Source organism: Coloeus monedula (assembly GCF_965178545.1).
Source record: "Coloeus monedula genome assembly, chromosome: W".
Classification (NCBI taxonomy): Eukaryota; Metazoa; Chordata; class Aves; order Passeriformes; family Corvidae; genus Coloeus; species Coloeus monedula.
The window spans coordinates 21,806,867-21,829,673 of NC_138821.1; the positions used below are offsets into that span (position 1 = coordinate 21,806,867).

Genomic DNA, 22,807 nt, shown 5'->3' on the forward strand with positions numbered 1-22,807 from the left:
AAAAGTTAGCGTTTATAATCCTCTGCGGGATCCCTTGCAGCAAGGAGAACAAACACAGCATAAGGGGTCCATTTGGTAGTGGCCAGTTACCAAACAGAATCTAAATCAGATACCAATTTAAAGCAGGCAGAGAGATCCTCCAGCGGTGCCAAGGGAAATGCATCAAGCAAACCCAACTTCATATCAACTATTACAGTTCTACATCAGCTTAATTCTAAATAGCCTTAAGGGCTTACATTAGTTACTAATTCTGGATAGCCTTAAGAGCTCTAACATTCTGCATAACATTCTGACTCCATAACATAAGAAACTGTCCTGGGGTGACTTTATGATGTGTATCCCATGTCGCTGCTCTATGCCCAGAAATTAACTTTGTGCCTTTCTATGCCTCTAAACTGATCCTGAGAGGGGGAAGGAAAAACTGAGCAAAACTTTTTCAAAGCAGTTTGCAGCTTGTTCAAGGTCACACAGAGATAGCAGTTTTTCCCAGCTGCCGCAGGGGAGCGAGGAGGCACCCAGCTTGCTGCTTTCCAGTCAGCTTTTGGCCAGTTTTTTCAGTTTCCTTTTCTCCGGAGAGAGACTGAGAGTTGAACTTTGCTTTTCCTTCCCTGGAATTTTGGATTTTCTCCCTTTTCTACTGGACTGCTTTCAACCTCAGAGCACATCAGGAGGACTTTCCACCAGGCACAGAGGGCCTGGCCCTGGGCCAAGCCCCAGCTCTGAGGAGACCAAAGGGAGGACTCTAACACTTTTCCCCAGGTTTTTTCTCCACAGCGAGAGATTTTATTATTTAGCATTATTTTCCTTTTCCTGTGTGTTTGGTAAATAAATAGTTTTATCTTCTTCACTTTCCTTTGAGGAAAATTTATTTTTTCCTGAACCTGGTGGGGGAGGGGTGGTTGTGCCTTCTCTCAGAGGATATATTTCTAAATTGGGCCAAACTGGAACAGAAACTTAAAGTTCAGTCTCTGCTAGTAGAAGGACCAAGCTGATGGTCAACATCTTGGTCGTCATCAGAAGGATCATTTGATGGATGATCTGCATTCTGGTCATCATCTGGAGGTTGCCTTGAATGTTGCTTGTTCTGCTTCTGGTGCCGCAGATCAGGGCAAATGTATCTTGCAGGTAGCCATCGCACCCCAGTATCTCTGGAAACGCAAGCATACTCACGACCCCAAGCTATGAGCTCATGAGAGCCTTCCCACTTCTTAGTGAGGAGGTCCCATACCCAGACTTTCGCTCGAGGCAGGTGTGTCTCGCCTGAAGACTGCAATGAGAGAAAATGATTCAAAATAACAGGATTGTTTGAATTTGGTGGCACTGTAAGATGATTAGTTGTATATAACGCTTTTTCTAGTTGGCTCTGTGGGGTTTCTCCATGCATTCCCCTTTTTTGTTTCTCCAGAACACGCTTCAAAGTACCGTGAGCGCGTTCAATAATGGCTTGGCCAGTAGGAGAATGCGGAATGCCCAAAGTATGATCTACACCCCATAGGTGCAGAAACTGCCACGTCTTCTGAGAGACATAGGCAGGACCATTATTGGTTTTCACAGAAGAAGGTACGCCCAAAATCGGGAAAGCGAGTTTCCAATGGGCCATGGCATTGCGACCTTTCTCCCCAGTATGAGCAGACGCCCACATAGCTGAGGAGAAAGTGTCAATAGACACGTGCACATACTTAAATCTGCCAAATTCAGGAATGTGTGTTACATCCGTCTGCCAAAGCTGCAAGGCTTTTAGGCATCTAGGGTTTACCCCCGATGGCAAAGGTGCAGCGAGTCTGTGACAGTCAGCACAAGCACTGACAATGTCCTGAGCCTCAGTTGGCATCAAATGAAACTGCTTCTGCATGGTATGCATGCTTTGATGAAAGAAATTGTGTGATGCTTTAGCTTGTGCAATTTTGTCAGGCTGAGGGGCTACCCATGCAGGATTAGCTAGCCTGTCAGCCCTAGCATTGCCTTCTGTTATGAAACCTGGCAAATTAGTGTGGCTTTGAATGTGCAAAATGTAATATGGATGTACTCGAGCTCGAATTGTATACCACAAGGCCTTCAATAGTGAAAACAGAGCTGCATTTTTCACTTCCTTCAAAAGCGAACAATCTAAGCGTTATATCTGCTACGTAGGCAGAATCAGTGACCAAATTCAAAGGAACCTGAGAAAACCGCTAAAAAGCCATGGCAACAGCCCTTAGTTCAACCAGCTGGGCTGAGGCACCTGCCACTCAGATTCCTCCCCTTTATTCTTTTTTTTCTTTTTTTTTTTCGGTTTTTTTTTTTCAATGTTCTAAGTTGACTATTGCTACAGCGTGCACATCCACGCTGGCCGATCCCTGGGTGCCGACTGCAAGCTGGCTGAGTAGGCCTGTCCCAGAGGAACTATGCCCTGAGGAAATATTTGACTGCCCTTTGCATTCCTGTTCAAGTTCCCTAAATGTATCAGAGGTCAGCCATTGGCATGATAGACTGGCAGTAGTCTGAAAAATGACCTGGCCTACCACATCTTTTGCATTGAAAACTTGCCTGTTCTTGTTTCTCTTCCTTCGTTTAAGCTGTTTCTGTGTGCTCTCAACCTTAGGTCTCTTTTGTCCACCAGAATTTAATTGAAGAGGTCTTAGAACTGCTGCTAAGGCAGATTTATGCTCTCCAGATCCCACCTTAGCACAGGCTTCAACCATCTGTGTAAGTGTGGGTTCTCCTGGCAAGGCATCAATAATACTTCTGCACTCATCATTAGCATTATCTCTTGCTAGCTGTCTGCACAACAGCTGCCTCACGGCCTTATTTTCAACTTGCTTCTCAAGGGCTGCAGCAATCTTTTCCACAAAAGACAAAAAGTGCTCTTTCGGCCCCTGAGATCTTTTCACATATTGTGTTTTAGGAGCAGCCACGTCTATGCCCTTTAATAAGGCTCCCATACCAATCCTCTGAGCCTGTTAAAGGATCTGAAGATGCCAGGTAGCCTGGGCATCAGGGTCCCCATAATTATTGAGTCCCATGAGAGCATCTGCAGGAACTCTACATCTGGGATCAGTTTGAGGCAACTGCATATTCTCAGCTGCAGCCCTCTCAGCCATCCTTCTCCAGTTGGCTTCAAAAACTTGATATTGTACAGGTTGAAATAACACCTGACCTAAATGCTTAATATCAAATGGAGCAAGCAGATCAGTATTCAGTACTCTAATAATCTTCATGACCTCGGGAGAACCCAATCCATACTGAGCGACCTTAGTTTGCAGATCCTGTACCACCTTCCAGGCAAAGGTCTCATGCTTGTCAGGCTGGCCTGAATTAGGCAGTGCCTTCTGTACAGGAAAAGCTTGGAATTTACCCTCTGTATCACTACCAGCTTGGTCCCTCGTTACAGCACTTTGATCTGCCTGCACATCACTCTGAGATAAGGTAGCAACCCGTTCAGGTCCCCTTTCCTCTTCAGGCATCCCAACTCTTTCTAGTAAATCCCAATCCCCAGCCTCCAATGCCCGCCTTTTAACCTCCTCCCAGGACCGTTTTGAATATTTTGGACGTACAATCACCATGCATTCCAGAAGGGTCCGAGGGCAGTTGCGGACTAGCTGAGTTCCTGACTGCTGGCGCCTGAGTGCCTTCACAGCCTCCTGTAGAGAAGTAAGCGTTTCTATAGCAACGCTGCTCGCATTGTCAGGCGGAGGTGTGTCCGATCTCCCGGGAGGCCGACAGGACGCAGGTGCCGGGCCAGCAGGCAGTGCAGCTGCCGGGGCTGGAGTGGCGGGGGCTGTAGGCGGCAGCACGGAGGGCCGCAATGTATTCGCTGGCGGCCGTGCAGCTTGGGGTGTTGCCGCTTGCAGCGGCACGGCTGTCTGTGCAGGCACTGTCATCTGCGCAGGCGCTGGCGCTACGCTCGGTGCCCCGGCCGGGGTCACCTGCACCGATCCCAGCGCAGATCCAGCAACGACAGCCTGTCGCACCAGCTCTGGCAGCGCTACGAACTGCTGCATCACTTCACGCAAAACAACCAGAAGTTGCTTGTAGCGGGTTCAGTTCGTAACCGGGTGGAAACACCAATTTAGTGTAGTGGTTTGGTCCAAAATACTCATTACTGTTTACCTTCTGTGGGATAAGAATTAGGAGAAAAGCAAAGCAGGCACAAAACTTGAAAGAATATAAAGAAGTTTATTAATAGACCTAGAAGAAGAAAAAAAATAAAATCATACCACACCTTCAGAACACTTCTCCTCCCCCCACCTTTCTCCCTTCTCCTACTGACAATGTAAAAAGACAACCCTTGAGATGTTCAGTCTGTTTACCACTTCCATAATAACCTTGTTCAGTTCATTTAGGAAGAGGAGTCTCTCTTGCTCATGCTATGGAGACATTATCACAACGAGACAGCCGCCTGGGTTGGTTCTCTGCTCGCATCATGTGAGAGTCCCCTCCCACGACTTGCAGCTTTTCCCACAACTGCTTTCGAGGGTCCAATCTTGAGCTACTGGGGTACCATTTTAAGGTTGAGCCATTCAGAAACAAAAGTTCTCTTCACCCATCTCTGGGAGCATTTTCATCTCTGAGAATAGAGGCCCTCCCACTTCCCTGGGAGAAAAAGGGCCCTCATCATCTCTAGGACTATCTCTGGGAGCATCTCTCGGAACTGAGGTCTTCTTCCAATTTGGAGCAAGAGTCCTCATCACTTCCATCTCTCCCTGTTCAAACTTCTCATCAAATTACAGCTGCTTCAGCATTTGCTTATTCCAGCACAGGTGCTTTTGCTCACAAGTACAGTTTGAATGCTCCACCCCCCATGCTTTCATGAAATTACAACAGGTACTCTGATATATCATAGTCCATCACCACCATACCTTTACAACAGAATTTCAGCTTTAAGCATCTCCTCTTTCTCCTCCCTCAGGTTTTCAGCTCTTCACAACACTAAAAGGGTTAATCTCAGCCAGGTCTTGCAGCTGGAATTTCGCTTATTGCTGTTGGTCACATGATCTTTGCTGGGCACCGGGCAGCTTCAGCTGAATCTTCATCTTTGGCTGCATTGGAGAGGGGGCCGCGCCGTCTGCATGTAGCAGGGCTGTGGGGGGCCGCAGGTGGAACAGGGCCACACGGCTCCAGGGTGGCTGTGGTCTGGGCTGGCCCGAGCAGAGCAGGTCCCGGCAGGGCCGCTGGGCCCCGCACGTGCACAGCCCAGTTACCAGTCCTCTGGCCGGAAGCAAGAGAGAGAGCTTCCCACATTCTTAAATGTGGACCACAGAGGCGGTCAAAATTCTAAGTGGCTTAAAAAATTGTCCATATTCAAACTAGCCAGCTGATAGGTTCTGTCAGGTCATAGAGGAGCTGTAAGCACCCCTTTGCAAGAACATAACTTCCCGGACTATGCTTGCTAACCCATGACATTGCTGTATCAGAGAGTCTGTCCCCGACGACTGTGGGGTCTGCGGCTGCGCTGGAAACTGCCCAGCTGTCGGAGCATGCGCATGAGAGCCAAGCGCTACAGGTCCTGGTGCAGGACCGAAAGGCACCGAAAGCGTGGCCGCGGGAGACCATGGTGCCACACCCACACCCTGGAGCGGTGTGGGCAGACCCTGCAGCGCCAGCGCAGCTGGTTGCTGAGCGGCAGGCAACGGCACCGGGCTTGGTTTCAGAGCCACCGGCACTGTGGCCGCCCATGGAGCGGCAGCCAGCACCAGACCCATCCATGGAGTGGCAGCCGGCGCCAGACCCGGCTGTAAAGCGGTAGGCGCCGGGGCAGAAGCCGCCATGACACTCCCCGGCTCTCCTGGTTGCGGCAAAGGCGGGGCCGTGGGAAGGGGAGATCCCGGTACAGCACTCGAGATAGGTGGCTGGATGGGCGGCTGTGACACGGAGAGGGGGAGAAGCCGGTGGGGCTGCTGCAGATCCCTCAGAATCTTCTCCGTCAGATTCATCAGAGCTTGGGTGCTCCTTTTTATCTCTCCCTGTTGCCAATTTTGCAATCACGTCATATAAAGTCCCCCACGTACGGAGTAAATCAACTACATTCTTATCGCCAAATGCGATCTCTTGCATCAATATATCCCCCAGCTTTTTCCAGGTTTCTGGGCTCAGAGCACTGTCAGATTCTGCGGTGAACCCGTGGTCTGCAGCCCAGTCAAGTAACGCACAGAGAGCTTCATCACTTATATCAGCTCCTGCGATTGTTATCACAGATTTGAAGGCGGAAAATACCGTGTTTTCTTTTGAGGCTTAATGTCCCTTCGTTTCAGCTTAGAGTCCCGTCCCCGCAGCCCAGGGCGGGGGGTGGGAGATGCATACCTTCTAAGTCTGGTTACGGTTGCAGTACACGTCGCGGGGTCACCAGATGTCGCTGTAACCCACAGGGACGGCGAGAATCACGACACAGGAGTCCAGGGTAAATGGGATGGAATGGAATTATTTAATTAATTACAGACTCATTTATATAGCATTGTTCGCAAAAGTGGTATAGCATTATTGGGTGCTTGACCATACACCTCCCAGAGTGATTGGCTGAATGCTACAACCCCTATTTCAAAATATTTTCTTCAGTGAACTAAACAATATCCACTGCATTCTCACAACACCCTGCACCTGCAAATAGTTTACAAAATAGCAAACCGTCTCTCAGCTTAGTTTGCGTGAGAACGGAGACTTTCACAGAAGACTGTAAAAGGTGGAAAATTTCTCTGCCAACTTTTTTAGCATCCATAGCTCCCCTTTGGGTTTCTTTTGTTTTTTTTCTTTGAGGGGGGTGCTTCAGGCGTTTTTTTCCAAGAGGCTGTGTTTTGTGGTCCTGGACTGCCTCAAAGTAAATTCTGCGAGTGCCTGACTACAGCTGCAGCATTGCACCCAGAAGAACATAACAGCCCTGCTCCATATGGTTGCCTCAGCCTGCCAGCAGCACCCAGTCGAAACGGGAAGGCATGGAGTCTGAGTTACCCCAGCTGGCTGCTTGCCGTCTTTTGCCAAGAAGAAAGCAAAGTCTCTCCAAGAGTTCTAGACATTGACCGAGCTCCAGCCACTGGAATTTGCCAGCTGCTTTTTGCCAATGGAGCTGCCACCACTGAAGACATAAAAGGAGAAGTAGGCTATTGGCATCTTTGTCTTTCCACATGCGGTCGTCTGCAGAGGGCACCATCTTGGCTGAGGGCGTGTCTTCCATTTTCCCTTTGTCTCTCTCTGTGGTTGTCTGTGGAGGGTGCCATCTTGGGGGGAAGGTGGTTACTCTGCCATTTTGAGTTTCTCTTTGTTCCCAGGGAGTCCATGAAATTTTAGCAACTTTGTAACTAGTGACTATTACTGTTATTTTTTGCCTGTTGCTATTTCATTCTTTTTTAAATAAAGTGTTATTTTTTCACTTATATCTACTTATATTCATTTGTCCTTATTGGTGGAAAGGAATTGGTTAAAGTTCTAAGGGGAGGCAACTCATTTTGAAGTGTCCACCTCTTAAATTGTCTTCAACCAAGACAAATTTGGCACCCAACTAAAGGGGCACAAGAGAGAAAGTGAAAAAATAACAGTTTTGTCTGAAATATTTGTGTATTGGGTACAGAACTCACTGGTCACCATACTGCTCAGTCTAATCATGGGGGTGTGGCACTTAAGCTTGTTTACTTCTCCGTCTATACAGTAAAATTTGCCCAAGATATGGCTCTTTTTTGGATCAGGGAGAATGTCATGGTTTTACATAGTTTGGGTTTTTAGTTAAAGAGGGCTCCAGCCACAGAAGTGATTCTCTTGCAAAGAGATGCTTACAGCTTCCTCTATGACCTGCAGAACCAATCAACTGTCTAGTTTGAATATTGGCAACTATTTTAAGCCACTTAAGAAGCTTGACAGGCCTCTGCGATCCACATTTAAGAACAACCTAACTCCAGGAAAGCTCTCTTGCTTCCAGCTTTTGGACAGGTAACTGGCGGCTCATGGCATGGCCCAGCAGGGCCGGGCTTAGCTGAAGATCTCAGCCGCTTCTGCTCGCTGGACGCCCGGCGCAGCCCCCTTAGTGTGGGCCGGGCCAGCCGGGAGGCGGCCGCCCTTGGGGTCGTGCGGCCCTGTTCCACCTACAGCCCCTCAGTGCGGGCCGGCCCCCCACAGCCCTGCTCCATGCAGGTGGCCCGGGGGCACAGCTTGGCCAGGCCGGCCCCCTCCCTCCTCTCCAGTGCGGCTGAAAATTCATCTGAGGCCGATGCCCGGCAAAGATCATGTGACCAACAGCGAGAGGTGAATTCCAGCTTCGGGGCCTGGGTGCGATTAACCCTTTTAGTGCTGTAAGATTCCTCCAGAGCAGATGAAGCCTGCAGACATCGATCCTCTCCCAAGTCAAAGGAAAGGGAAAGGTGAAGGCACGTGAAGAAAACACCATAAAGACACCAAAGTCAGTGAAGAAGGAAGAACTGAAACCCTGAGGGAGGAGAAAGAGGAGATGCTTCAAACCTAGAAGCTGAAATTCTGTTGTAAAGCTATGGTGATGGACTATGATATATCAGAGTACCTGTTGTAATTTCGCAAAAGCATGGGGGGGGTGGAGCATTCAAACTGGAATTGTGAGCAAAAGTACCTGTGCTGAAACAAGCAAATGTTGAAGTAGCTGTGATTTGATGAGAAGCTTGAACAGAGAGAGGTGAAAGTGATGAAGACCCTTGTTCCCAGGGGAGGAGGAGGGCCTCTGTTCCTGGAGCTGAAGATGCTCCCAGAGATAGGTGAAGAGAACCTTTGTTTCTGAACAGCTCAACCTTAAAATGGTACCCCATTAGCTCCAGATTGGACCCTAGAAAACAGTTGTGGGGAAAGCTGTAAGTCGAGGGAAGGGACTTTCACATGCAAGCAGAGAACCAACCCGGGCTGCTGTCTCGCTGTGACATTGAAGCCATGAGAGAACTGTTTCTTGTGGAGATGTCTCCATAGCATGAGCAAGAGAGACTCCTCTCCTTAAGTGAACTGAAAAAGAGATTATTATAGAGGTGGTAAACTGAAAATCTCAAGGGTTGTCTTTGTACGTTGTCAGTGGGAGAAGGGAGGAAGGTGGAGGGAGGAGAAGTGTTCTGAAGGTTTAGTCTGACTTTTTTCCTTTCTTTTAGGTCTGTTAATAAACTTCTTAATATTCTTTTAAGTTTTGTGCCTGCTTTGCTTCCTCCTAATTTTTATCTCACAGAAGAAAAATAAGTAAGTAATGGATATTTTGAACCAAACCACTACAGACACAAACCAAGATTGCTTTGTTGATACACTCTGCGATATCAGCTTATGTAGAGATAACATCAGAGGCAATGAAGATTATTTGGGATGTGTATTTGCTGCTGTTTGCCTGTCCTGGTCTCAGCTGCTACTTCTGGGGGTTTATTAATAATTGTACCCAGGCTGTTGGGGGAACAGTAAGGAATGATTTTTCCCAGCCTTTCACCTCCTTCTCCCCCTTCAGGTCTGACGCATCACCTTTTGAGAATGTTTATTTCCCTCTTAATATTAAAGACACTTTTTTGTTTGCTAATTCTGCTATGTCTCTTCCATATGGCCTATAACACATTTAGAATCAGAGCTGAGATTTCCTGGGAGGTTGCCCAGAGATCTGCCCCAGTGGTGGAAAATCCTGAGTGGCATGGGTTGTGGGAGGATATAGGCCAGGTCCTGAAGAAATACACTGCCCCAATAGTTTGGAATTTCTCCCTGAACAAATTCAGAACGCAGCTGAGGTAGGAAAATATCTGAAAGAAAATTGCAATGACAGCTCCAGAGAGAGGCAGTTTATTGCACTTTGCTGGGCCCTGGCTAATGCTTATCACCTGCTGCTCATTATTGTACAGCAGCAGCTACAGCCAGAGGGGAAGGAGAACAAATCAGCAGACACCACAGTCACTCAGGCTGCAGTAAAATCTGAAGGGCAGCCTAAGCCAATAGCAGTCGCCCCTGTCCAGAGGAGGAAATATAAGACCAAATCCATTGGGCCAGTGGACGATGATGGGGAGGCAGGACCCTCACAGCCAGCAGAGGAATCAACCAGAAATAATCACTGAGTCTTTGTCCTTAGAAAGTCTCTGTGATCTGAGGAAAGACTTTACCCAACAACCCTATGAGTCTATATTGAGCTGGTTGATCTGAGTCTGGGACACTGCAGGTGATGGTACAGTTTTGGACAGTACTAAAGAGAGACACAGGGATCTCTGTCATGTGATGTGGGTATCGACCAGGGGATTGCGAGGAGGCCAGAACCCCTCAGCCTCTGGACGTGACTCTTAACAAGAGTGAAGGAGAGATACCTTTGCCTAGAAGATCTTCAGCTGCAGCAAGACCTTTGGAAGACCACAAAGCAAGGAATCCAACGCTTGAGAGAACTGGCTGTGATAATATTTTCTCAAGTGACAACCAAACCACTAAGAGTCCAGACCTGATAAAATGTACAACACTGATGTGGCTCAAACTCACACAAGCGTACTCCCATTTCCTAGCAATGCTGCAAAAGAATGAGGGGAATGAGACAGTGGGCACTATGACAAGAAGTCTCTGGACATACGAAGATACTGTCCATGCCCTGACACAAGCCCAAATCTTGGCAGTGGAAACACACTTGACTGAGTGTATGTGAAAATTGGAAGACAGAATTGAAGGAAGTCACCAGAAACTTGGGAAGGAGATTAAAGCAGACATTCTCCAAGTTTTGTCAGTACAGACCAGAGCACCTGTTATTAGAAGTAGACATCCCCCAGCTCCGGAGAGGGGATGCACCCCACGAGACGACCTGTGGTTCTTCCTTTGTGAACAGGGAGAAGATATGAGAAGATGGGATGGAAAACCTACTTCTGTCCTAGCAGCACAGGTATGTGAGCTAAAAGAGGAAACTACTAACAGGGAGAATTCTGCAAGAATGATTTTAGCTCCAGTTTCCCAGGACTGAGCTCCTAGGCATAACAGAAGTGAGGATGACCTGTTTGACCCCCTTGAAGAGACCTCCAGAATGTATGCCCAGGGAGGGAATGATAGCCAGAACTAGATGGGCCCTGTCTCTAGCCAGGTAGAGGCCAGGGAAAATTGGGTCCATCTGACTGTGTGGATCCAATGGCCTGGCTCATCAGAACCACAGAAATACAAGGCTTTGGTTGGCACTGGTGCACAATGTACCCTGATACCATCGGGATATGTGGGGGCAGAACCTGTTTCTATTGCTGGGGTGACAGGGGGGTCTCAGCACTTGACTCTTTTGGAAGCTGAGGTGAGCTTGACCAGGAAGGAGTGGAAGAAACATCCTAATGTGACTGGTCCAGAGGCCCCGTGTATCCTTGGTATAGATTACCTCAGGAGTGGGTATTTCAAAGACCCAAAAGGACTCAGGTGGGCTTTTGTGATAGCTGCTGTGGAGACAGAAGACATTAGACAATTGAACACTGTGCATGGTCTTTCAGAGGACCCATCTGCAGTAAGACTCCTGAGGGTTGAAGAACATATGGTACCCATCACCACCACTACAGTGCATCGTCAGCAATACTGCTCAAAGCAACACTCCATGATTTCCATCCATAAGATGATCCATGAACTAGAGAGCCAGGGAGTGATCAGCAAGACTTGCTCACCCTTCAATAGCCCCATATGGCCTGTGTGTAAGTCTAATGGAGAGTGGAGATTTACAGTGGACTACCATGGCCTGAATGAAGTTACACCATCACTGAGTGCTGCTGTGCCTGAAATGCTGGAGCTTCAGTATGAACCGGAGTCCAAGGCAGCAAAGTGGTGCCACTATTGACATTGCTAATGTGTTTTTCTCTATTCCTCTAGCAGCAGAGTGCAGGCCACAGTTTGCATTCACCTGGAAGGGTGTCCAGTACACCTGAAATCGACTGCCCCAGGGGTGGAAACACAGCCCTTCCATTTGCCATGGACTGATCCAGACTGCACTGGAAAAGGGTGAGGCTTCAGAACACTTACAATACATTGTTGACATCATCATGTGGGGCAACACAGCAGAGGAAGTTTTTGAGAAAGGGGAGAAAATAATCCAAATCCTCCCAAAGTCCAGTTTTGCCATAAAGCAAAGTAAGGTCAAGGGACCTGCCCAGGAAATTCAGTTCCTAGGGGTAAAATGGCAAGACAGGCGCAGACAGATTCCAACAGAGGTGATCAATAAGATAGCTGCTATGTCCCCACTGACCAGCAAGAAGGAAATACAGGCTTTCCTAGGTGTCATGGGTTTTTGGAGGATGCATGTCCCAGAGTACAGCCAGATTTTAAGCCCTCTCTACCCTGTGACATGAAAGAAAAATGATTTCAAGTGGGACTCTGAAGAACAGCAAGCCTTTTGAACAAATTAAATAGGAGATTCCTCATGCAGTAGCCCTTGGGCCAGTCAGGACAGGATAGGATGTGAAAAATGAGCTCTACACTGCAGCCAGGGAGAATGGTCTTTCCTGAAGCCTCTGGCAGAATGTACCTGGAGACTCAAGGACGATCTCTCAGGTTCTGGAGTTGGGGATTCAAAGGATCTGAGCCCAGCTACACCCCAACTGAAAAATGGATTCTTGCAGCCTATGAAGGGGTTTGAGCTGCCTCAGAAGTGATTGGCACTGAAGCACAGCTTCTTCTGTCATCCTGACTACCAGTGCTAGGCTGGATGTTTAAAGGGAAAGTCCCTGCAACACATCATGCCACTGATACGATGTGGAGTAAGTGGATTGCTCTCATCACATAGCGAGCTCGTATAGGAAATCTGAATCACCCTGGGACCTTGGAAGTCATCACAAACTGGCCTAAATGTGATAATTTTGGATTATCATCTGAAGAGGAAGAAGAGCAGGTGACGTGCAGAGGAGGCCCCACCATATAACCAGCTACTGGAGAGTGAGAGGCAATACACTCTCTTCACGGATGCATCTTGCCATATCATAGGGACCAGTAGGAAATGGAAAGCAGCTGTATGGAGCCCTATGTGGTGAGTCGTGGAAGCTACCGAGGTGGATGGAGTCAGGTTGCAGAGCTGAAAGCTGTCCAGTTAGCTTTGGACATTGCTGAGGGAGAGAAGTGGCCAACACTCTACCTCTGCATTGACTCATGGATGGTAGCAAATGCTTTATGGAGGTGGCTGGAAAGATGGAAAAAGGCCAACTGGCAGCACAGAGGGAAACCCTTTTGGGCTGCCGAAGTGTGGCAAGACATTGCTACCTGGGTGACTGTGAAAGTGGATGCACATGCACCGAAGAGTCAGGCTAATGAGGAGCACTGCAACAATGAACAGGTGGATCAGGCTTTCAAACTCAAGGTGTCACAGGTAGATCTGGACTGGCAACACAAGGGTGAGTTATTTCTAGCTCAGTGGGTCCATGATGCCTCATGTCATCAGAGAAGAGATGCAACATACAGCTGGGCTTGTGACTGAGGGGTGGACTTAGACACTATATCCCAGGTTATCCATGATTGTGAAACATGTGCTGTGATCAAGCAGTCCAAGCCGGTAAAGGCCCTGTGGTATTGGGGGTGATGGTCCAAATACAAGTATGGGGAGGCCTGGCAGATCAATTACATCACATTCCCACAAACCTGCCAAGGCAAGAGTTGTGTGCTTACAGTGATAGAAACAACCACTGGATGGCTGGAGACAACCCCATGCCTCACGCCACTGCCCGGAACATTATCTTGGGCCTTGAAAAGCAAGTCCTGTGGTGATATGGCACCCCTGAAAGAATTGAGTCAGACAGTGGGACTTATTTCACAAATAGCCTTATAAACATCTAGGCTAGAGAACACGGTATTTAGTGGGTGTATTATATACCCTATCATGTACCAGCCACTGGGAACATCAAATGGTGTAATGGACTGTTAAAAACAACATTGAAGGCAGTGGGTTGTTGGACCATCAAGCAGTGGGATCTGCACTTAGCAAAGGCTACCTGGTTAGTCAACACCAGATGTTCCACTAACTGAGCTGACCCTGCCCAATCAGGACCCCTGCATACAGCAGATGGAGATAAAGTCCCCATGGTGCATATGAGAGATATGTGAGGAAAGACAGTTTGGATTAATCCTGCCTTGAGGAAAGGCAAACCCATCCATGGGATTGTTTTTGCTCAAGGACCTGGTTACACTTGGTGAGCAATGCAGAGGGATGGGGAAACAAGTTGTGTACCTCAGGGGGATTTGACTTTGGGTGAAAACAGCCTGTAATGTTGAATTGCATACATAACACTGGTTGCTGAATGTCACTGCCACTGCATGTCATAACTACCATGGACAATGAGAATGGACTGCTCCCATTATATCAGTCATGGACCAAATGAACTCAGTCCATATCCTGGGAGATAGTCAGTGGCTACTGAAATAATAATTGTATTTGTATATATTTATATGTATATATGTGTACAGGTGAAAGGTATTAATTTGGGCAGGAGTAGATGATATGGAATAAGGGGTGGATAATGTCCTGGAAAACCCAAAATGTCATTGTATTTCACATCTATCTGTGCCCAAAATTGTTACTGTCTCTTTAAGACCTGGCGGCCAAAAATGGAACGGTAGGGCTGGGGCTGGGGGGTGCCCCAGGATTTTTAGAAGTCAGAGCACTCAGGCAGAGGTCTCTCTTGTCTCTTGCCTCTTGGCTTTTGTCATACAGCTGAGGTAGCATGGGTGGAGGCTCCCCTTTGAGTTTCTTTTGTTTTTTTCTTTGAGGGGGGTGCTTCAGGCGTTTTTTTCCAAGAGGCTGTGTTTTTCGGTCCTGGACTGCTTCAAGGTAAATTCTGTGAGTGCCTGACTACAGCTGCAGCATTGCACCCAGAAGAACATAACAGCCCTGCTCCATATGGTTACCTCAGCCCGCCAGTAGCACCTAGTTGAAACAGGAAGGCAAAGAGCCTGAGTTACCCCAGCCAGCTGCTTGCTGTCTTCTCCTGAGAAGAAGGCAAAGTCCCTCCACAAGTTGACTGAACTCCAGCCACTGGAATGTGCCAGCTGCTTTTTGCCAATGGAGCTGCCACCACTGGAGAGGGGAGTAGGCTACTGGCATCTTTGTCTCTCCACATGCGGTCGTCTGCAGAGGGCACCATCTTGCGGGGGGGTGGTGTTACTCCTCCATTTTGAGTTTCTCTTTGTTCCTGGGCAGTCTGTGAGATTTCAGCAAGTTTGTAACTAGTGACTATTACTTTTATTTTCTGCCTGTTTCTATTTTGGTTTCTTTTAGTAAACTGTTATTTTTTCACTTGTATCTACTAGTATTCGTTTCTCCTTATTGGTGAAAAGGGATTGGCTAAAACTCTAAGAGGAGGTAACTCATTTTGAAGTGTCCACTTCTTAAATTGTCTTAAACCAAGACATTGTACTTAAATGATTCCTCATCTGTCTCCATGACCAGAAACATTATTCCCACTCTCATATTTTTAGCTGATACTGATCATCATCTTAAAAAAAAAATATATCTTCCTTTCCTTCCTTTCCTTCCTTTCCTTCCTTTCCTTCCTTCCTTCCTTCCTTCCTTCCTTCCTTCCTTCCTTCCTTCCTTCCTTCCTTCCTTCCTTCCATTTAACCAGGTTTCTTCTGCAGTATTTCAAAAACTTGCACAAAGGTCACTATCCTTTGTAAAGATTGTGGTCCAAGAGCTGTTTTAAAGTGTGCAACTTATATAATGAAACAGTGTATCCAAAGTCACCAGTTAGAGGTTCAGGCTACTTCTGTTTATGGTTCATAACTGTCATTGTATGAGAGACATTGGATGACTTTGAAAATAATTTTTAGTTCACAAGAATGTTGGCACTTTTTGGTCTTAAAATATGAGAAGTAATAGTTTAGGTATTTCATTAAAAAACTCTGCTTACTCATGTTTCCACTGCATAATTGTTGGTAATGAACCCTAAATAACCAAGGAATCATTTAGGTTAGAAAAGACCTTTAAGATCATCAACTGTAATCCTAACACTGCCAAGTCCACCACTAAATCATGTTCCCAAGTGAAATGTCGGGGTCCCTTTCCCCCGTGCCATGTGGTCCTGGAAGAGGGGCCCTGGGGGGGAGACACAGGGTTTCCCTAGCCCCTGGTCAACCTCGTTCCCCATTGGTTGTTTTGTGTTCCCCTGCGCGGGCAAGGACCCTCGGGTTCCGTGATTGCCTCAGTTCCTCGGCAGAGCTCCGGCCATGCGGCTGGAGAAATAAACATCTCTCTGAAACATCTATCAAGAATCGGTCCATATCTATTTCTTTTCCATGGGCCTCGTTGTCTGATACACGTGTTGCAGTATCCCCACTGCATGCGGGAACTGCCTCGCTGCTGCTCAGAGAGGGCTCGGTCCATGTGGGTGAGGCCGCACGGTCTCTGAGGCATGCATCCCTTCGCCAAGACACAGCTGACATTGCTCAACAGTCTCAGTAAATAAATAATATTCATGAAAATATTCTTCCATCGGCATATATTTTGACTCAGAAATTAACTGTGTTCAAATGGTCTTCCAAATGTCTTTGGTAAGAATCAAATCCCAAGAAACATAGAAAAAGTTCTTAAACAACCATGCCAGGAAGTGTTTCAGTTCCTTTTGAGCTTGAATTAAGCTAAAATTTACAAATCGTTGTTCAAGAATCTTTTCAAGTTTAAGATAAATGTCCATACGCAGCTCTGAGAGACAAGAGTCTTTCCACGGTTCCTCCATAGTTTAGAGATGGAACATCAAAACAAAAACAAGAAGAGAAATCCAGAGTTTACTCACAAATCAGTCACTGTCCTTAGGGATCGGGGATTGTTTTGCTCGCATTACCCACCATTTGTTACAGTGGGGATACTGCAACACGTGTATCAGACAACGAGGCCCGTGGAAAAGAAATAGATATGGACTGATTCTTGATAGATGTTTCAGAGAGATGTTTATTTCTCCAGCCGCATGGCCGGAGCTCTGCTGAGGAACTGAGGCAATCACAGGACCCGAGGGTCCTTGCCCGTGCAGGGGAACACAAAACAACCAATGGGGAACGAGGTTGACCAGGGGCTAGGGAAACCCCATGTCTACCCCCCAGGGCCCCTCTCCCAGGACCACATGGCAGGGGGGAAGGGACCCTGACACTCCAGCATCTCAGTGTCTTGTCATGAGGGGCCCAAACCTGAACACAGTATTAGAGGTGTGGCCTCACCAGTGTCAAGTACAGGGGAAGAATCACTTCCTAGTCCTGCTGGTCACACTATTGCTGATACAAGCCAGGATGCCATTGGCCTTCTTGGCCACCTGGGCACATGCTGGCTCATGTTCAGCCAGCTGTTGACCAACATCCCCAGGTCTTTTTTTGCCAGGCAGCTTTCCAGCCACCCTTCCTCAAGGCAGTAGTGTTTCATGGGGTTGTTGTGACCCAAGTGTAGTACTCAGCACTTCACCTTGATGAATCTCATACAGTTGGCCTTGGCCCATCAATCCGACCTATCCAGATCCCTCTGTAGTACATTCCTACCCTCCAGCAGATCAACACTCCCACCCATCTTGGTGTTGTCAAACTTGCTAAGGATGCACCCCTCATCTAGAGCATTGATGAAGATAGATATATTAAACAGGACTGGTGTAATAGTGGTGTTTAGAGACATTTGTTTCTAAACTAACCATCTAAGGTAAATTCACTTTGTTTTTATATACATATTTAATAAATTATCTGTGAATTTTAGAATATCAAAGAGGAAGTCAAGCTGTATAACTAATGGGTTGACCTTGGTTGGGTGCCAGGTGCCCACCAAGCTGCTCTATCGCTCTCCTTCCTGGCTGGACAGGAGAGAAAAAATAAGAACTTGTAGGTTGAGATAGGGCAGTTTACTAAAGCAAAAGTGAAAGTTTGCATGTGAACAAGCAAAGAGAAAAAAAAGTTTATTCTCTACTTCCCACCAGCGAGCGATGTTTAGCCACTTCCCAGGAAGCAGGGCTCCAGCATGTGTAGCAGTTGCTCTGGAAGGCAAACATTGTAAATAACGAATGCACCCCCTTCCTCCTCCTTTTCTTAGCTTTATATCTGAGCTGACGTCATATGGTATAGAATATCCCTTTGGTTAATTTGGGTCAGCTGGCCTAGTTGTGTCCTCTCACAAGATCTTGCCCACTCCCAGCCCCTTGATGGGGGGAGTGTTGAGAGACAGCGCTGCTCAGCAGTAGCCAAAACACTGGTGTGTTATCAACACCTTTCTAGCTACCAGTGCAAAGCACAATACTGAGGGCTGCTATGGGAACATGAACTCCAGATCAGCCACACCCAAACAGTAACCCTCTGTTTAATAGTAAAAGGATGATTTCAAATAAAGAGAGTAGTTTTGTTACATAAAAAAACTACTGGTGGCTTGTTGACAATTTCTAACACTTGTTAGAAACTTTGCTGGAAAGGAAGTTGCTTTTTTGGATGGAGAAAAAATTCAAACCAGGAACTCAGCAGACCAATTTAGTGACCATTTTAAAGTGACTTTTTTTTTGTAACATTCCCCAGTAGAAATTTCAATTCCCAATTCTGGGACCTTACAGTTTAAAGTCTTACCTATATTAACTAGGTTTATTTTTACAGAAGTGCACAAGGAAGGCAAGTATTAAAAGGTGAAATGTCTCCTTCCTGTGCTTGGTTGCAAAGTATATCCTATCTTTATATTTTTCAGCTTGGTGTTTCACTTGGCACTTTGGGGGCTATACCAGCAGCAGCACTGGACCCTAACATTACAACACTGGGAGAAATACCACAGCCACCAATTATGGGGAATGTGGACCCATCCAAGATTGATGAAATTAGAAGAACAGTCTACGTTGGAAACTTGAATTCACAGGTAGCTTTTTTGTTTTTGTTGGCAATAATAATGGAAGATACAGAATTGTTAATTAGTGAATTACAATCTTACATTTTAAGAGTTTTCATTAGTTGATGCCAATCGAAGTTTAAACAAAACAAAAAAAATACTCTTTTTGGTTACTAGAGATATTTCAAATTCTTGAATGCTCTTTTGCCAATCAGATCAGACCAGACTGTGGAATTCATTCTAGCAGGAAACCAGAGAAATCACACTCTAGCTGAATTCAAGAAACATACTTATGACTGTGTGTGTTGATTAAATGTCCAGCTGGGTTATATTAGCTGAACAATGCCTCAGAATTTGTGAGAGCATGGTAGCTGTCCCCCACAACACTGCAGTTGCTTAAGTACAGTAAGAAGAAATTATTTGTCCTAGTAGAAGTTGCAAAATTAGCACAAATACATTTGAGTTGCTCTGACAGGAAAGTTGGGTCTGTCAGAAATTTCTTTTTCAGCAATTGATTGAATTGATTGAAAAACAATTTGGTTTTGATTTATGGAAATATAAGTATTTGATTTTTGTGTTTCTTGACTGCCAAAGTAACTACTAGAGTATAAAACTACTATTGATTGCAACAAAATAAAACAAGCTTGAAACTAGTAGAAAAACAGATAAAAGTGAAGTCTTGTAATACTGCTTGGATTTTTTTTAATTGATCAGAATTCACGATCACTATCTTGGACATAGGTGTATCATCAGTTATTTCAAATAAGTTGTCTGAAAACTGCAAAATCCTGTACAAGTGCTTTTTTAACCTAGATGTAGGACTTTAGGGCTCATGGTGGTACTATTTTAAATTGTAATATATTTTTTATATTAATGGAAGAAAAAAATACCTTTCTCTCTTAAAGTGTAACATTACCAAATTCATGTCATCTGTGTAATGATGATGAGATGTCTTTCCAAAATCTGTAGCTGTTAGATTATCTGATCTGTTGGATAAGTGATTTTCATTATATATTTTACTTCAGCTGAGCTCTTTGACTCTTTCTAGACTACAACAGCAGATCAGCTGCTTGAATTTTTTAAGCAAGTTGGAGAAGTCAAATTTGTGCGAATGGCAGGTGATGAGACGCAACCAACACGATTTGCTTTTGTGGAATTTGCAGACCAAAATTCTGTACCTCGAGCTCTTGCCTTTAATGGAGTTATGTTTGGAGACAGGCCACTGAAGTAAGAAATTAATTATCCATATGAATATTGAATGAGAGATGTCTTAGTATCCTTATACATTTATGACTGGTGTGCGGGAAACTAGTGTGATTAATATTTTTTTCAATGTAAAGACCTATTTTTAGTAAACTGGAATGCTTTTATGAACTCAAATTTCAAGGTTGGACATAACTTTTTTCCCAAGAAGAATATGGTTGGCATTGAATAAGATATTTCTACATCTAATCTTGAATTGGTGAAAGCCATAACAGTGAAAGAATCTGCAAAGTCCTTTGTACTAATTAAGCTTTATATATGATGTGTATGTAATTAGTAGGTATTAATGTAGGAAATTTGATCTGGAATAGATTTATAGACTTCTACTAGAAAATATTTTAACACAGAAAGAAATATTGTGCCACAATTATTTAAAAGTCATAAGATTTGAAAGCAATAAAAACCAGACATTTCAGATACTTAGAAAAGATGAGTGTTAGGAAAAATCTGCAGTTTTTCTGAACTTTGAAGTTTTTAGTCATACATGGAAGTTGAGGTGTTTTCATTTTTTTTTGTTTTCATTTTTCCTTTTCAAGAGTTTGGAAGTTAAAGTTTTTATTTTTGTCTTAATTTAGAATAAATCACTCCAATAATGCAATAGTGAAGCCTCCTGAAATGACACCCCAAGCTGCTGCCAAGGAACTGGAAGAAGTGATGAAGAGAGTAAGGGAAGCCCAGTCTTTCATATCTGCTGCTATTGAGCCAGGTAGGTATATTATGTTCATTACCTAACAGATGTGTTCTGTGTGTACCTTGACACATGCTTTTAAGAGCACTTTCAAACACAGGAAAAAGGCACTCAAAGGTGAGCAACATATATGTGGGTGTGTTAGTTTAACACAGCCTGGCTTTTGATGGGGGCGGGGGGAAGCCACAGAGACAACTTCTGAAAGAGAAGCTGCTCGAAGCTTCTACTGTGTCCAGCAGAGCCAATCCTTGAAGGCTCTGACGATAGACATGTGGCTGGCCCAATTAGAGAAGTTGGTAACGCCTCTGTGATGACATATTTAAGAAGGAAAAAAAAAGCGTACGCAGGGCCTCTTCTTCCGAGGGGTGGGGAGGCGCCACAGCCAGGGCCCTCCCGGAGCCGGGAGAGGCCGCGCAGCCGTTGCCGCGCAGCCGTTGCCGCGCAGCCGTTGCCGCGCAGCCGTTGCCGCGCAGCCGTTGCCGCGCAGCCGTTGCCGCGCAGCCGTTGCCGCGCAGCCGTTGCCGCGCAGCCGTTGCCGCGCAGCCGTTGCCGCGCAGCCGTTGCCGCCGCCATCTCGGCAGGGCTCACAGTGAACTTTGTCTGCTTAGCTGCTTTTAGCCAGCTGTGCTGCAAGCAGAAGGGCAGAGGCGGCGGCAGCGGTTTCTCTTTTTCGGCTCTCCACATAAAGAGAGACGCTGAATGGAGCCGGCGCCACGGCGTCCGGCACCGCCCGTGCAGTGCCGGTGGGGACCACGTGACCAGCGGCGAAACCATGGCGAGCAATTCCCTGACACGGAATCCAGATGAGATCAACTTCTCAGCGCTGCAAAAGTCCTACAGAAATCTCTGAAAAGGTGAAATGTGTTGACAATGGTACTTATGAGCAGCAGTTTTTTCTTCTTAGTCGAAGAAAGAGGAGAAAGTGAGGACATGTGGAGAAAACCAACATGGCACCACCAAGGTCAGTAAAAAGAAAGAGGGGGAGGAGGTACTCCAAGCATCGGAGTCGAGATGTCTCTGCAAGCCATGGTGAGGACTATAATACAACAAATTGTTTCCCTATAATCCATGAAGTGCATGGGGGGATGCAGAGATCCACTCGCAGCCCATGAGAAAAAGTGTTCACATCGAAGCGGGTGGATGCTGAAAAGCTGTAATCCAGTGGGAGACCCGAACAGAGAGAGAAGACCCTTGCTTCCAGAGATAGAGAAAGAGAGCCCTTGCTTCCAAACTAGAGCAGCTTATCCTTAAAAGACTACACCCCATGGACTAGTGACCCACGTAAAACAGCTTTGGGAAAACTGCTTTGCCCGTGGGAGGGACTCACGTTACAGCAGGTCGGGCGGGACTGCTGCTCGTGGAATTAGAACCACACTGGAGAAGTTCACGGAGAACTGTCTCCCGTGAGAAAGACCCCACGGCATAACAGAAAAAAAAACTTCTCTCCCTGGGTGAGCTGAAAATGTCAAGCGACAAACTGGCCAAAACTCCCACACCCTGTCTCCATGTGCTGTCGGTGGGAAGGGGGGGGAGGTGTTTTAAAGGCTTATTTCATTCCTCATTATCTTCCTCTGACTCTGTTAATAATAAATTTTCTTTATACTCTTTAAGTTTGAATCTGTTTTGCCCTTAGAGTATTTTTCTCCTAATCCTTATCTCAACTCATGAGCCCTTTGGTTTTTTCCCCCTCCTCTGCTTAGCTATAGCAGAGAAAAATGAGGGAATAGTTTTTCATGGGTGCCTGACTTTTTGGTCAGTGTCAAACTACGACAGTGGGAAAACAAAAGAAAATAATCGAAATTGTTTTAATGCAACAAAGCAGTGGAATGAAGCTTTTTATTTCATCATGTCTTATTTTCAGATACATGCTCACTGAATGTTTTCAGAAATGCAAAGTCAATACTAAATTAATATTTAATGTTGGTGGTTTTAAAGTTCAAAGTACTTACAAACTTAAAAAATGCTTTATATTTTGTTTTCTAGCACCCATTAATACCTTAGTTTCATGATCAGAGCGAGCTAGTGTGCTGCTGAAAGCAGCAATATTATGCTTTTCTTTGGCAGGTTAATTTTATCACTGTGCTATGCTCTTTTTCATACTGTCTCAAGACTATATGCATCCTCATAGCAAATGGAATCAGAGAATGAATCTGGGATAAAACTTAACA

At 45.9% G+C, this 22,807-nt stretch overlaps 1 protein-coding gene across 5 annotated transcripts in view; it reads left to right on the forward strand.

Annotated features, from left to right (window-relative positions):
- Positions 1–22,807, forward strand: part of LOC309584569 (uncharacterized protein) — an 81,992-nt gene that overhangs the window by 21,543 nt on the left and 37,642 nt on the right. For all 5 annotated transcript variants that reach the window (XM_082300650.1, XM_082300651.1, XM_082300653.1 and 2 more), the window contains 3 exons: positions 18,554–18,718; positions 19,737–19,915; positions 20,527–20,657. In XM_082300650.1, the coding sequence (XP_082156776.1) occupies positions 18,554–18,718; positions 19,737–19,915; positions 20,527–20,657 (475 nt within the window). The remainder of the gene's footprint in view (positions 1–18,553; positions 18,719–19,736; positions 19,916–20,526; positions 20,658–22,807) is intronic.